Source organism: Osmia bicornis, chromosome 5, assembly GCF_907164935.1.
Source record: "Osmia bicornis bicornis chromosome 5, iOsmBic2.1, whole genome shotgun sequence".
NCBI lineage: Eukaryota > Metazoa > Arthropoda > Insecta > Hymenoptera > Megachilidae > Osmia > Osmia bicornis.
The window spans coordinates 8,487,735-8,504,285 of record NC_060220.1 but is presented as its reverse complement, the minus strand read 5'-3'; the positions used below and the strand labels follow the sequence as shown (position 1 = coordinate 8,504,285).

At 46.5% G+C, this 16,551-nt stretch overlaps 2 protein-coding genes across 4 annotated transcripts in view; one reads left to right on the top strand and one right to left on the bottom strand.

The window, feature by feature from the left end:
* The window catches only part of LOC114872389 (N-acetylgalactosamine kinase), a 75,821-nt gene extending 70,041 nt beyond the window's left edge, over positions 1 to 5,780 (bottom strand). For all 3 annotated transcript variants that reach the window (XM_029179532.2, XM_029179531.2, XM_029179533.2), the window contains exons 1-3: positions 5,704 to 5,780; positions 5,540 to 5,607; positions 4,606 to 4,761 (exon numbers count right to left, since the gene is read on the bottom strand). The gene's annotated coding sequence lies outside the window, so the exon portion shown is untranslated. The remainder of the gene's footprint in view (positions 1 to 4,605; positions 4,762 to 5,539; positions 5,608 to 5,703) is intronic.
* Positions 5,781 to 5,878: 98 nt separating this feature from the next.
* Positions 5,879 to 16,551, top strand: part of LOC114872341 — an 86,623-nt gene continuing 75,950 nt past the window's right edge. The window contains exons 1-3 of the mRNA XM_029179433.2: positions 5,879 to 6,187; positions 10,144 to 10,208; positions 15,603 to 15,714. Of these exons, the coding sequence (XP_029035266.2) occupies positions 10,173 to 10,208; positions 15,603 to 15,714 (148 nt within the window). The 5' untranslated portion in view covers positions 5,879 to 6,187; positions 10,144 to 10,172. The remainder of the gene's footprint in view (positions 6,188 to 10,143; positions 10,209 to 15,602; positions 15,715 to 16,551) is intronic.

Genomic DNA, 16,551 nt, shown 5'->3' with positions numbered 1-16,551 from the left:
GGCTCTACCGTCGGTAATTGCTTCCCGAAGACGTTCGATCGGTTTCTAGGATTTTCGAAAGACGATTCACCGAAGGAATACGAATAAGACGATCATTCCCAGACCACGGGACCAGGATTCCTTTCGTGATTCAACGACCTGATCGCAGAAGCGCGAATACTCATATTCAGATATTTTATTCTCAGGTAAGGAGGAGGAGGGAAGGTTAATTCCCGGGGTCAAAGATGTTCTTTCGTGAAAGCAAACAGTCGACCGTCCAATTTTCGTACCACGGCTAGACTATAGGGCGGAAGAGGGTTTTGCGAAGAGAGGAAGAGAAAGAGAAAAGGTCGGTGAATTTCTCGAGCCGTGGAGAAAGGAAGACGAGGTGAAAAGCGTTGGTAGCGTGTAAACATGTTTTTAACAGATCGATCCGAGCCCCGGTTTCGTTACCCACCTCCTGACAGTCAAACAGTCGCGTTTCAGGTTCCTGAGTGACAGTCCGCCTTATCCTTGACAAGCTAATACCAAGCTACGTCGTTGAACAGAATAAAAGTAGAGGGAAGAGAGGGGATCGGCTTTGGAGTTTCGCGAACCGACCAGGCTCTCGCTGTCCCTTTCTCACAGCCTCGTCTTTCTGACAGGGACGTGTTAATCAAAATGTTAGACAAGCCACTTACACGGGCATCGTGACGTTCCCATTTAGCCCGCAGGATACGGGCCAGCCCCTTGCATCGTGCACGAGGATTTCGTGAGTGACGGAAAGATAAGGTCGCGGACGCCTGCTAATTAATAGTTATTACGCGGGACGATCATCGTCTATTTCGCGGAGAGACGTCCGAATCGAGCAGGGGCTCGTGCTGCGAACGCACATCGGCACCCTTTTCGGTTTTCAACTCAACTCGTGACTCGTGCTCGTAATCTATCTTATCGTGTATCGTCTTCTTAAATTTTCATTTACATCGCGAGCCTCGATACGCGTGTCTTATAAACGCATCGCGACGCATAGAGAGAAACGGAGAGTCGGAAAAAATTCGGGCGATAAAGGGAAAAGAGGCTAAAGAATAAAAAGGGGGTGGAAAGAGTTGGAGCAAAGAGATCGAGCGCCCCAAGGTATGCAGCCCGACGAACTTGGGCGCGCGGATAGTAGCAAAACAAGCATCCCCCGGTCTCTTTCCCTCTTTTTCACCGGGCGTCTCGGTTTCGCTGTTGTTTGCCAAAGCGACAGAGTTGTTTCGGACCAGGCAGACGGTGGAACGAGCACGGCCGGGGCAACGAGTGTTTGTCAAATGTTTGAACAAAATGTTTGTCGTTTCCTGTGGACGCCGGCAGGCCAAATTAAATGCGATGCCCTCTCCCCCCACCCCCCGATTGCCAATATTCGAAATGTGTGTGCAGCGTCGCTGTTATTTGCAACGGTCGGAGACAAAGTCCGGGAGTGGCTGTGACAGCCCTGCTCCGGATATAAATGCGATGCCGTAATCATGCTGCAGCGTATCGCGAATGCGTTCCACCGCGTTTCAAATAGTTGCCACGAATAACCCCATCTCCCCCTTTTTCTACTTACGTTATTTAATTTCCATTAGCATTCGAATCACTTTTGTCCCGGTTCAATTCCAATCTCTAGCTTTGCATAATTTTGCAAATTACAGAAAATCGTTTTCGAACGCTTGCGATTCAATAACAATTAGTAACGTCATCGTGACGTCTTCTCTTTGACGAAATTCAGCCCCTCGTCGAAAAGCGAACAGGATTGTCAGCAGATAATGAAGACGTTCCTACGATCGCCCGCAATCAGACGTACGCGTGTATGTATACCGTTATTACCCGTGGCAGCCAGCCACTGAAACGTTCAATTATCTACGGTGCCCGCGTCACGGCTCATTGGCCGTCTCATTCTGCCGTTGAAAAGAGGCTCCCTCGAAAGGTTGCCCAGAACGAACGTGAAACGTCGTTGCTGCGAGAAGATCGTACCATTCTCTCCTACCTCATCCACGCCTGTTCCCACCTTTCGGCAGCTTCGAACGATCGAGCAGATCCACGTGTCGCTAATCAGATCCTTCAGAAGCTCGCGATCTACCTTTTGTAACCGCGTCCACCTTGAATCGAGCGCGTATTTTGACACGGTGAAGAATGACGGACCAATTACGTGGCGCCGAGACGCTGACGCTTGAATGCACGCATTCCTTTCATAGACATTATGCTCGCTGCTGGAGAAGAGAGCCCCTCGGCGAAGGTTAACGAGCGATAAATCGCGAGGATCGGAAGCTTCGAATGCAAGGATGCCGAGTCTTCTATCGCGCTTCGAAAGGATCGAGATCTTGTCGCGTACGCGTCTTCAATGGACGGTGGACTCGATAATTGACCGTAATTGAGGAAGACTTGTCATCGTGCGTTGCGAATCCCTGAGGGAAACGGCGACTTTCGGTTGACGAATGAGAGATTCTTCGGTTCCAACGTTTCTCAGACACCCTGTACGGACTGGTCTTATCGTATTTCGCGGTTCGAGGGCTAATATATACTCGTACCGACCGAGAACACACTTTTAAGATGGCAATAAACGGAACATGCTCATATAACCACGGATTCTTCGTCTGCAGTGTTTCTCGTGCCGAGGCTGTGCTTCTTCTCCTTTGGACGGAACAGACGCTCGGCAAAGTTAGGCGAATGAAAAAAGTTGGCGGGAGCCCTCGAGGGAGCTCGCCTCCGAGTAGTTAGCAGACTTCGGAATAATCTTCATTGAAAAAGTTTGTCTAAACCTTAGAACGGGTACGGCTTGTGTGCTCGGCCGGATATGAAGCGACCGAGGCAACTTGTGAGGATCTTCAGAGGGAAAACGCGACAACTTAACCTTCTATTAGGTCATCACATAAGTAATGTCCTCGCTGCTCTTGGATACGAATTTTTCTCGTGGTTCTTCAAGAATATTCGGTCAACACAGCTGCGCCATTTGCATTCAGCCTAATCTTTAAATCCGTACCATCGAACGCAAACCGCAGCAACCTTGACGACTAATACATATCACGGTTCAGTTTGAAGAGGCTCGTTTTTCAGAGGGTGATTTTTCGGTCAAGTTCTCTCGCGTAGCTTACCGCCAGGTAGAAGCGTATCTCACCTTGCGTCGAGTTTTCGTTTCTTTCGGCGAGAACAAAGGAAAACTCCGCTCCACTTAAAGCTTCGTAAACAAATACATCGTTTTTGGGAAAAATCGTGAGCCGGAATACCGATTTTCGCATCTGCGCTTTTGTATACCCGACCACAGGTGGATGATATAACGCGTCCGTTTAACAAAAGAATATTTTGACACTCGACGCTTTAGCGTTAAATTGAAACAAAATGCAACAACTTGGTGCTAACATTGATCGGTTACAAGACGGATTAACTTTTATCCGATCACTTTTTGTTATATCCGTCAGAGAGAAAGAGAGAGATAGAGATTTTTAATTGAAAAATGACCCGGTCAACAGGTTAATCAAAAACCGATCTTTCAGCTGAACGTTGAAAATCAAGCTGAATGATCGATGCCTTTAAAGTCCATGCACAATCGGTCACGGTTCCGTCTCGTTAAAACGAACGATTGCCTGAGACAAATAACTCCAGAGTGATTGACAGGCTTTATATGAAATTTCGAGTGGCTGACTAATAGCTAAAACACGATACACGACCCTGCATGCATCAACGGACCGCCGTGCATTCACATCTGCTTCCACGTTAATGAGGGAACGGTTAAGTACTCGATTCGATCCCGTGAAAGTCAAGGTCGTTTAATATACGAGCAAACGCGTGTTCTACATTGAAAATTAAGTAAACTGTTGATCGAAATTTCAGAAATTGGAAAGATTCCCGGAATTTGCAAAGAAAGTAAAATTTATTTATAAAATGCTTGATTCTAGGTAGGGGGCATAAAACTTACGACGTTTAATAATTTGGTTGACGCCACGAACATCTGCCGCTCTCCCGGCAACCCTTTGCAACTCCCTCCACCTTCTCCCCACCACGTCACGGTATTGTTTAATTAATCATGTTGTATTAATAAAAGCTTGCCTAATTGAATTCGCTGATTTCACACCGTTAATACGAGTTTCATTTAAATTGAATGAAGTATCGTTCCTCCTCCCCTTTCCACCGACTCCCAACTACCCCTATTTTGTCCACCCTTCTTTGCCATCCCCCACTGTACCCCTGGCATCGTCGCCTTGAAACCGGAGCCACCCTCAAATCGTTCTTTTTCTCTCGCTGTTTTATTGATCTACATTCCCTCCGGCTACAGTCCTCTAAAACGGTTTACTAAAAGGTAACCTATTTTTCATTGCCTCTACGACCGGCATACCGAACGATTTCTCCTCAACATTGGACCGTTCACGATCGACCAAATCATTATTCCAAGGGGATATCGAAACACGTTGTTGTTAGAACGCTTGGTTTCACCGGAACCTGATATCACGATTATTTATTGAACTGTTTTTCTCAGGCAAAATAAGCTGAGATACTTTGTAAGCAAAATAATAACTTGATCTTGCTTTGGATACGTAAGATTGTTATCGAAGAATTATTTCTTATTGATTCACTAGCTTCGTGTTTCTTTTAAATTTAATTTGAAATAAAAATAAATAAATAATCACTCACGTAATATGTGTAGGTTGATCCGGTAACACTGAAGGCAATCCACCAAGAACTAAGAGGGAGCTTTGGGTAGGATGAATAATAGGCTAAGATGGCGAGGTCCTTAATTAGCGTGATTAAGTTGCAGGTGGTAGCAGACATCTATCTTGGTAGACGCTCCTAAGTGTTTATAAGTGGAAAATGTAAGACATAGGTAAACGAGTGGTAGGAATATTGTGAAAAATCAAAGTCAGGAATTTTATGTAACAATAACAAATTATCCAGGGTTGATATTACCCTTTCATTGTATTTGTCGCGACAGAATAATTAAACACTCGTAAAAACAATGCTTGGTGTAAACAGCATTGGGGGAAAAAAAGCGTGTGTTTCACGATGTGTGTATCTACAGCGCGTAATTTCGAGCGTATTAATTCGTTTCATTTGAAACAGAATGTTTCCGTCGTTCGACCAATTAAATCTCGTTTTTATGTTTGCCAATTGTTTTAACACGTGAATAGCTTGATAAAAATGTAGTACTTTGAAAAGAAATGTACCATCACAATCTGGTAATTAGTGTTACAGAAATGTGAGGTTACCAATTTCACTGGTAACATGTTTACATTTAAAAAATATGTATATCATAACTTTTGTTTTCCATTGCTTACTGTATTTATATATTAACCGCCGAACGGTGGATATTTATTGAAAATATGAATAATTTAGAAAATAAAAATCAGTCGAAATTCAAATCGAAATATTGCATATTTTGGCGGTCCCGCCATTTTAAACCACTATCATAACCTAAGCTAACAGCGTGTTCGTTCTTTTAAGTTTATATCCTTGTCGATACAAAGTCAAATCATATAAACTTCTACTTTAATCACTGTTTATTAACAGTTATCAGTACTAATTCATTGAATTTATGACATGAAAAACATAATCCAATATTGGTACCTACATGTTCATCTTCTGGAACATTCGAGCGATACCTCCGAATACAGCCACAAGACAACTTCTTGTACTTCTCTGTAAATATTTGCAACGTTGAATTAATAATTAAAGTATCTGAATAATTAGTAATAATAAATAGTGGAAGAAAGAAGAAATTAAAATGGAACTAACAATGAGAAGCGAAGAACCACAGGTCCACGAGTTTCGGCTGCTCCAAGTAGAATAGACGCATGCACCGCCAGGGTGCGCCACAGTGTCCCATCGCCGCGCTGTACGGAGCAGTTTCTCAGATACATTCGCGCCGCTTGACGATTGTGCCGCAGCTGCTCTCGAGCTTATGGGAGGAGCGTGAGAGAAGGCCGCACCTCGAACTCCGCCTCTATCGAGTTTTCCTTTGGCTCCAGATGGCGCTGCGATCGCGATCCTAGCCGTTGCCGCGCTCCAACTCGACGTACACCTTCTATTTTCTCGTACACGGGGGTCTTCTTACGATTGCCATTTTACGATATCCCACCTGATAGACCCATTCTTCGACCAAGATAAGAGCAAATTGTGCGAGTGTGTAAATGACAGAATAGAAGACCTCTCCGTTGTATCCTGTTGGGCTTTCTAAACCTTAAACTCTAACATATCCGAATAACACGTAACACCAAAGGTAAGGTTAATTCAATTTCACCCGCCTAAAAATTTAGGTGTACCGTATGTAAATGACAAATATATCCGATGCTTGAACAGCTATTTTACGTTGTTGTACTTTAATGGAAAAAGATTACGATTCTTTCTGTATGAAAAGTACATACAACCAATAACACTGTTATGTAGCGACTACTGTCGTTCCGTTATTGTTTATCGAAGTTAACCTACAACGTTCTATTCGTGATGTCGTATTGTAAGCGTTAACCGTTGAATGGCGAAGCATAAGCAATAATTTCGTACTATAACGACGGTCTATTTTCGAAAATTTGAACACAATTGTGTATGTATCGGTCATGATTGACCCAGCTTCGAGGATTAAAAGTTTACAAATAGGGAGGATGAAGTAGGGGTGAATCAGGAGTGTTGAGAAAGGCTGAAAAAGGTCGGTTTCGTCGGGTCGACTTCTCCGGTTTGTAAAAGGCGGAAAGTATCGAGCATTAATACGAGGTATCAAGGGAACTTTACTTTTGACCGTCGAATAAACAGCCCAGCGAGGCGGAAAGGAGCGTGGTAGTCCGGGGGTGGAGGGCATCGCAAAAGAGCATCGAAGTATCAGACGCGTCGGTTCGTCCTTGGTTCCCTTTATTTCCGTACCGAGGCTTTTCTACTCCCCGGGTTGTCCGGTTTTTCCAAGTTCTCCGAGGGTCGGCCGCCAAGTTTATTCAGTCCGCCAAACTTTGTAGTACAGCGTGTCGACCGCCAGAGGGCAGTACGCCGACGGACAAGAGGTGGGAACCGGAACTGAACGGCTGGCACCGGACATAACCACCTCCACCCTTCTTCTCCTTGCACCGTGCTGCTCCTCCACCTCCTACGGTGAGGGCGCTCGCGCGCACACATACACGAGTCGCGCTTTGTCCGGTCTCTCGGACGCAATTAGGGTGGGTCTCGGCCTTCAACCCCCTTGGGGGTGCCCGTTCGCTAAGTAGAAAAGCGTGTATCCACCTCCGACCTCGAAAGGCGGTGGGGTTTGTGTCTGGCTGTAACGGACCACGACCGACCAAGCCAGGACAGACGGATGGACGGATGGACTAGACTGCCAGCAGCTGACTACCAACCTCGGCCAACTTACCCCCCCACCTCTGCTCCCCTTTGCTCTCCTCTGTCCTCCAGTCCCACTTCCTGGACTTAGCCTTCGCTCTCCTACATCGCTTCCAAGACAAACATCCACTCCTAGAGAACTTCACCGATCTACCTCACTACTACCACCCTCTACCCTTTGCTCCATCTCTGTCCCACACCCTCGCTCTTTATTTCTTTTTCTTCTTGCCTCGTTTTCGCTTCGCTTGTATATACAATACATTGACCCTCTCGTTTCGTCACGTTCGATCACCGTAACCGTGCAATCTCCACCGATACCATTGTCGAGTGTTTACCGGTAGTTTGAGAAGTTAAGTACGTTAATGAAACGATTAACAGCCCGTTAGCGGATAGGGTGGAAATTTTTGCTCGACGCATTGAATATCAATTTTCACAATTTAGAGCGTCAGTTGGGTGATATTTCATGGAAGAGAAATTTTTTTTCCTTCAACGGGATAATTCTAGGGTAATTCCGTGGAATGGAAAATATTCGAATATAGGATGCTAGACATCGTTGAAGGAGGTCTTAACACGGGTACGAGTTCGTAGTCAAATTGAATGTGTAATGGAGGTAACTCTCGCTCGTCATTTCCCCTCGCCGACCTAACGGCATAGAAACTGCAAGCGCCTTGTAATATTACGGAATACCTACATACCATTACACGTTCCGGGGTTATATAGAGCGCGGTGCTGCAGAACCGACGATGTTCTCCTTCTTTCGCGTGTGTAACACGGTTACCAAGCACAAAAGAACGAAATTCAAGTGATAATGAATATGATTCACCGTAATTATTTCTTATTCAAAATTACCAACTGAATAAAGCCGGAAAACACGAGGAACTAATGAACGTACAAGGTAAAAGTTACTCAAAGGTAGCTTTACATTCTACCTTATTTCATTTCAACGCTAAATTCGCGTAATGTTCTAAAACAGAACATATATTGGGCATAAAGTAATTCTCCTTCTACGTTTCCTATTCAATACACGCGAAACATATTACGGAGCGTGAACCCTAAATTGAACAGAAATAACAGAAATAACTCTGGCTAATCATTTCCCTCGAATAAGCGGGCAGACAAACTGGTAGGGTGGTGTGTAATATTACCCGGGTAGGTACATACTATTACACATCCTGCAAGGCAATGGCCAGGCAGCGACGATACGCTCGGTTGGTAGGATATCCTTTGAAACACCCCACAAGGGGCTCGTTTGTCTAACCAGTCCCACCCCCTTCTCGAGGATGGTAGCGTATCCAGGAGCACGTGGTTGTGCCCACTTCGTCATCGGGCACGGGAAGGCGCGAATGAAAGGGAGGGGTTGCTAGTCGGTGTTACGAGGCCGCAAGCCACCCCTACGTGTTACCAAACGGTGGTGGTAACGCTATCTTCTCGGTGGCCCATTCCGCCTCTAAATTGTGAGTAATGCTGATTATGTAAAAAGACTTTACGAGACGTTATTACCGTCGTTGCGATTACGATGTTATACGAGTCGCCGGGCGCGTTCAACCCCGTGGCGCTCGTAACTTCACCCCATTGTATCTACACCTCTTTCTGGTAGCCACCTTTGCGTCTACCATTTCAACGTCTCGATCTTTCGTCTACCTGTTTCTTAAACAATACATAGTATCGATAAATTCGATCAATCTACTTTTAATACAGTCAGCATTTTCAGCTGAGCTAATAAGAAATCGTTGTACCGAAAAGAACCGGCACGGCAATCACGGTTCTGCGCTCGATAGATAGCGTCCAAACGAAAATGTCCAATTACACGCAACCTTACCACCTACCGCGTCGATCGCCACCGGTGAAGTTTCGTTATCGATCCCCGGCGACATAGTCGCGCGTTAATGAGGAAATCTGTGTGCGCGCGCGGCGATCGTGGGAGTATAAAGTGTCGCCGATGGTTCGACGCGTTTCTACCGGTGAAAGAGAAGAGGGCGAACAGCAGAGAGAGGATAGAACGAACGAGGTGGGAAAGAGAATCGAGCCGGAGGTCGAATCGGTCCCGGAGGGGAAGACCCGGTTGCTTCTCTCTCGATACGGCACTGGCTGTAGCTGCGGACTCTGCACTGTGGACGATGATGCGCCAACGAGATAGGGGTAGATTGCAGGCCTGCCCCGCGTCCTGTTGGTATCCGTGCGCCTGGCCAGAGCTGATACGGTCAGCCCTAGGATAAAGTAGATATTAACACGAGATGATCCGTTAATGAAGCGTATGTTCTACGCCGCGCACACGCCTAGTTCTCTCTCCACCTTCCCTCTTCCCTTCTTCTCGCGCTCACTATTTCGCGGCCACCCTATCTCCTACCCTCTTTCCGCGGCTCTTTCTCTACCTCCGGCACATCTCTGTTTAACTCATCGACCAGTACCTACCCACCTATTACCAACAGCCTTTCCTGTTATCTTATCCGAACACCGGCAACCCGGCCGCGAATTATATTATTAACCCCCGACCACCCTGTACCTCGGTCATCTCGTCAACGAGCCAGCTTTTCGTTACACGTTCCCAACGGAAGTTGCAGCGAAACTTCGATGCTTTGCTAAGCTGTTTCGGTGGACAGGTGTGCGATGATACAGGATTTTTCAGTTCATTGACATTTCTTTTATATTGTCTACTTTCAAAGTCCATGTGACATAGATTCTGTACGAATGCTTCTAGTAAGTTAAAGTCCACTGACCCTTACCGTCCGTCTTTACACCTTTCGTAACAGTATCACCTGAATCTCTTCAGGTTATTAGGGTTGCCTTCCCTACCGTTCGCTATTGGCCCGTTCCACTAATACCTCTTAACCTTGTTACTTTAATAGACTATTAATACGAATCGTTGCTTTACAGACTCGAACGGAGTTTCAACACGTTCTTGGATGCCGCTCAACCGTCACCTGCCAACTATTCTAAAGGTAAGTCTCCTCTCTGTGCGTACGTATGTGTATATCTATAGCTCGTGTGTCTAACATCGTAACGAAAGGGGAACTCGGTAAACGATCATGGCAAAAATGTCATCCGTACGTTTTCGGTGGGGCCGTTGGTACGGTACCAGAAGCGAGTTCGAGCTATTAATAAGCAGTCTGTCAGAGGAGATCAAAACGAGGGGCTAACGAGCTGGCGGCAATAAAGATTCTTGCCCGGCCGAGTACATACATCGCGCGGGGCTGATTAGAAAGACGCCCGCGAAAGCTCACGAACACGCGTACCTACACGGCCGAGGAACGTTGCTCGGATGATAAATCGAGAGAGTGTCTTTTACGAAACGTCCCCAGGCCGGATTTGTCACCGGTACGTCGCGATTCAAGATTTGGCACCATCTACTATCCCGGTTTTATTTTAAACGGTCATTTGTCCATTCGGGATACGCACAAATCTATCGTGCAACAATGTTCGCGTTGTGAAAACTGTTTCACGATATCGAACGCGTTTCTTGTTTCATTTTATATCTCGTGTAACGATCGTGCGTGTTGTTTTAAATCGATGCAATTTAAATAATTAAGAAAAAGAAATCAAATGTGTGATATTTTCTGAAAAGAAATCGACATTATCTCTGTGAGAAATTCTGGTGTAATTTTCAGAAATTGTTTAACACGTGAATTACCCTAGGTATGCTTATCTTTTTCATCGCGAGCGATCTTATCGTTGAAGGGAAAAAAATTAAATAACGTTGTTCAACATTATCGCACGTTTATTTTCAGTGGCTTTCTACCGTCCTCGATCTTATTATACCCGATCGTTTAATTCGATTCGGCTGGTTTCCCTCTTATCGTTCGGTATCATCGTTCGTTCGGCCGGACGAATTCATAAACGAGCGGGTACAATAAATGGTTTTTGTCCGAGCATCGGGTCTCGGGTCATTCGGATATTCGCGTGTAAGCTGATAACGACCTACATAAACGAGTCATCGAACACTGGACTCGTTCACACTGCTGTCCTCGGCTGCTGTTGACCACCCACGACATCGATCATTCAACCGTTCTCGAGCTATCCGCGTTCGAAACGAGTTGAATGGAGATTTCGAAACTCATTGAGCAAATATAGAGCAAATGGAGCCCGTGTACGTCCATCGATTTACCTCCGATACAGCCAGATAGCCAACGAACGCTACAAATATCCCACGCCATTCGATTGCATCCATGCCAAATACATCAAATGATCCTTTTTCCAATCCTGCATATGTGAACACGTTGTTCTCTTCGTATCCTTTCATTTTCTACTAACAAACTATTTTTTTTATTTTGAATATTTAAAATTTATTTTTTAATATCAAGTCGCGTCGACGGATGGTAATTAAAATTTAGATAGAAATTGTGAGTTGAATTTTTACAAAAGAAATTGTAATGTAAGAAGGGAAGCTGGTTCGATTGGATCGAGGAACGGTAGGATGGTCGATTCGATCGATCAGCGGTAAAACTCGGTTTCTCTGGAAGTAAAAAGGTGAGAGAGCGGCCACGAGCCGGCTGAAAGTTTTCAGGCGCGATATCAAAGCGGGCATCTCGAACGGCGCCAAGGCCATAGTTAACGAGCTCCTCGTCTGGCCATTCAGCAGTAGGGTTCCCTTGTCGTCGTCGTTCTCCTCGTTGTCGTCGTTGTGGATTCGGTACGTACCTGTGCTCTTACCTGAGTCCCGTTCATTGCATCCTCTGGACCTGGCCAGAAACGGCGTACGCTGTCAAACCGGCGGGTCTCGTTCGAACAAAACCGCCCACTCGACGACCACCGTGCTACGCTTTCTCGTTTCTTTCTCGTTCGACCACGCTTCAGACGTGTAACACGCTCGACGAAAAAACGAACAGGCCTCGTTCCGTGTCGCGCAAATGTTCTTGACCGTTCAAGCACCTAAGAGACACGCGGTTGTCGAAGCTTCGTTTCTTCATCGACCATCGAGAAATTTGTCGAGACACAGGAAACTTTCGTTGAAACAAGGGAAAATTATTAGGAAATTGTTACCTTGCATGAGAAATCGTAATTTGGAAGAAAACCTAGTTAGGGTGATGAGAGGTGATAGAAAGGGAAGTCAGTAAACTCGCCATTCAGGCGAGGACAGGGGCCCTTGGAGTACCTGGAAACGATGCTAATGATATGCCCGGGCCCAACCCGGTGAATGGAACGTTTCGAGAATTCTTGGACGGTTTCGTAGAATTAGGAATTCCGAGGACGGAGGTCCTCGTTCACGATCGTTTCTATCCCCCTGTCCTCCGGCTCGCCCTTTCTTTTCTGCTCGCCGCGTCTCGCGGATCAGAGCTGACTCCATAAAGATGTGGTTTGCAGCGGCAAAGAGGCGGGTGGAACGCTTTGTGGGAAACGCTTCTCCCCTTCCTTCTATATCACCTTCATCCTTTTCTTTCTCTCCTTATAACCTTCCCTTCGATCTTTCCCTTCCTCTTTCTCTCTCTCGTTCGTTCCATTCGAATCGTTCTTTCTCGACGACGCCACCGCTCCGGGCTGAGATTTATAAGCGCGAACGAGCCTTTCAGGGACGAACAACCGGCTCATCCTCGAATGGGAACAATTTAGAGAATAAGGACGCGTCAGCGCGGAAGCCGCGAGGGAGGCGAAAAGAGCAGTCATCGTCGGAAAAATTGCTCGCCGCGATTGTGTTTGCCCCCTTCGCTGACGAGATGCCCGAGTTTTATGAGATCCGGACTCCTTCGAAGGGACTTCCTTTGTAGCGACACGAATCCCCGTCGATGAAAATCGCGCGAGCGGAACCTTTATCCCTTTTATAAACCTTCCTACCGTAGACTAGTCAGCTATTTGCTTTTATTCGATTAACTTTCACGAGATCGTCGGGAGGGTGTCTTTCGAAATTTTATTAATTACCTTCAGGGTAAACCTCGGCGCCCTGAACGTTTAGAATACCTCCTGGTACACGAAGAACAGAGACCGTTTCGTTCGTTTCTTCAGATTCCCAGTTGCCTTTTCGATGGTGGCTGGCGAAGTAGAAAACAGGTTTACCGGATGCTCCTTGATTCCCGGTGTGCGTCAATTGTTTTATAGCCTGTTCCCTCTTTCCACATCCCCTGACCGTGTCTCTTCTCCCAACCATTCGCGACACTCTCGATTTCTTCGGTTTTTACTGCCGTCCCTGGCTGCTACCGCCGTCGAGGTGGCGCCACGTTGTTCCATCGTTAGTCCATTTCTCTTTTCTTCCCCCCGTTTGAAACAAAATAAAAACCCTTCCCCTGTTTCGGGTGTATTATTTTACGCACCCCTGTTCGACCGCTTTTGCGGTGGACCGATCGAAAGGATGCGGAGGAGCTTGTTGGCGATCAAGTTGGAGATTTAAGAGGTTCGAGCTGAAATTGTACTTCTGCGGAATTCTGGTTAGCGCATTCGGCGAGGAAGAAATCGAGGAACAAATTTCAGTTTCGTTAGATTTATGCAGAGTTAGCTGTTTACCGAGGAAAATCGAGCACGCGCAATGTATCTCAATTTCTGCTTACCGTTTTTCCCTTATCTGGGTGGTCGCGTACGTGTAAGAAACCGCGAACAATTTCCTCGAAGCGGTCTCACGATTACGTGTAATCGTTCTTGAAATCTATCGCGCGCGCAGAGCACGTGCTCGGGGTATGACGTTCCTCGAGGTTCCCGGAACGGAAGTGGCACGGTAAACGTGCCGACTGGTTTCATCGGGCTCGTAACTTGCTTCGGCCAAATCGCAGACACGCTTCGGAGAAAGGGGGGAAAAAAGAGCATTCGAAGGGAGGACGAAAGGGGTGGTGTAGCGGTGGCGTGTACAAGGGGTTAGGAGCGAGTGTAAGCTTCGCGGACTTTTCGCCGCTTCTTTCGTTTCCTTTCCTTTCCTTTCCTTTCCTTTCTTCGGCTAACGAACCTATAAATATGCATCACTTTGAACTGCCGTGTGACTGGCGCGCACGCGATTGAATAACCGGAAAGGCCCCCGGTAGACCTCGCGAGGCCTACTTGTACGCGGCGGAGCCGATGTCCCGATAATTATAGAGACGATAATGAGCACGCTTGTTCCATCGGTATAAATTCAGGCTCCACGTGTCGTTCGAGACTGATTTCAACGCGAATTTTCCACTTTGCCAAATCGAAAGACGAGAAGCAACATTTTCGGATGTTCCTGGTCGAGGGATTTCTTCTTTTAGAATTCCCAGAAGCTTCCGAGTTCAATGTACCCTTTGAAAAATATTCCCTCTCGTTTAAAAGAGGGTACGATACAACCGAGAAGTCTAATACGAGGCTTCTCACACCGGTGCAACAATCTTCCGTTTCCTTCTTCTATCGGAACAAGCACTCGATTCTGATCCCAAGGAATTGAACGCGTGTTCTAATTGAAAGTAAATATAATCAGTGACTCGAAGTCAGCGTTCTCATTAGTAGGCTCGTTCTCCCGTAAAATAACGGTTTCCATTCTTCATTTACCCCTTTCTCACGTATCTTTCAACGAATTATCTCATTTTCTAAGATTCTCTATCAGTCCACTATCGTCTAAAACCATTTTCTCTAACACGTAATAAAACATATTCAACAGTTGTCCAATTAAATCTCTCAACCATATCCTTTCTTATTATCATTCTTCAATTGTAAACACGTAATTGAAGGGGGGAAATGGAAGGGAAGGGAAAGTTAAGAGGGTGTCGATTTTGACAGGGTTGCAAATTTTTGTCCTCGGGAATAAAAGAGACAGGAGGCGATCTTCTTTTCTGTTATCGTGGTGGTTCGTGTTTACCTCCCTCGTTCTCCGCTCGTTGGCGCCGAATGAAAAGGAAAGGCAGTCGGTTTTATTTTATCAGACCGATGGGAACAGCGTGAGAATTCGTTTACCTTTTTCCCATTAAGGAACGTGGATGGTGTCGGCCGTTGGGGTCGGGCTTTGCGGAACCTGGGCTTGCCGTGTCATCAACGTTTTATTTCCACCTTCTTCCGCCATCGCTCCGGCAAGCAACGCAAAAGTTTAATTAATTTCGAGCCACCGGCATTAAGTGGCGGGGTATCGGGTAGCCTCCTCGCCAACCCCTCGTCTCGTGATCGTTCCTCTCAAACTTTCTTCCTTCCTTTCTTTCTTTCGCATCGAAGACGACCTGACCTCCTATACTGTGGCTTGCTCGATTAAAAATTAGCCAGTTCGCCGACCGTGCGACTGTGATAAACTCGAATCGTTCGTCATAGTCTGAACTCTCTCTCTCTTGGATTACTCGGGAACATCCTCGAGTACTATAAATAAAGAGATCAACGCTCGGATTTACGAGTGAGACAGGTTTTTTCATGTCGCTACGTATGTAGAGGATGCTCTTTTTTTTCTTATTTGTTAATTATTGCAATTCCTTCTGACACAGGTCACGAGTTCGCCATTAGACCGGATGACTTCTGGACACCGAATTCGTCAAAGTTTCGACACGTCGGTTTGCGATGTTCAGCGGGTTCCGGTCGACGGTCAAGCCAACGTCGGTAAGTTTGTTTGTTCTCCGGACGGATCGGAAGGGTACCGGTGACTGATCACCTACGAAACCAAGAAGGGTTTTCGCGGCAAATCCTCGAGGACAGGGGTCGCGGTCGTGGCTTACGATGGCATCGTGGTCAAATACCACCCTTATAGCTCGACGACAGCCCCTTCTCGTTAAGCGCTAAGTAAAGTCCCGTCAGTCCGTAAGAGAGTGACAAATATATCGAATACCTGTGAAATCGGAAAAATTTTATCAAGGAAACATTTTATCGTTACATCGATGATGTTCGATTTCTTTTCTCTAACGATCGATCTTCCTCTGATCTTGTTTCTCAGCGCTTAGGTACCCCTCTGATCGGTCCTAGTCAAGTATATTCGTAGATCAAAGAATCGTAGCGAATTCTCGGGGCGAACATCGCCGATGAAAGCGCGTGGCATTCCCAAAGAGACTTGTCGCTGCTTGGAACGCGGTGTACGAGCGGTTTGAAACACGTGTCTGTGTCGCAACGCGTTTTCGACGGGCGACAAACGTTCGCGAAACGATGTACACCGACGTAAGACGGTAGAAAACGGGATCGTGGGGCGTCGAAACGACGGCTAGGCGAGTATTCACCATCGGCGTCGCGTATTTTTCGCGCGTAGATCGAGCGTGCGACGCGTTTACGCCTCCGTGGCACGCCTCGATAACAAATCATCGACGCCTCGTCTCGCGGAGCGCGTATCTTTTGCACTCGACTCGTTTCGACGAGCGACTCGGCAAGTTCTCTTGTCGTTGGCTCCGACGGGTGAAAAAGATTCATGGGATCGCGCGGACGGGAATAGTCTCGTCGACGAGGCAGCCA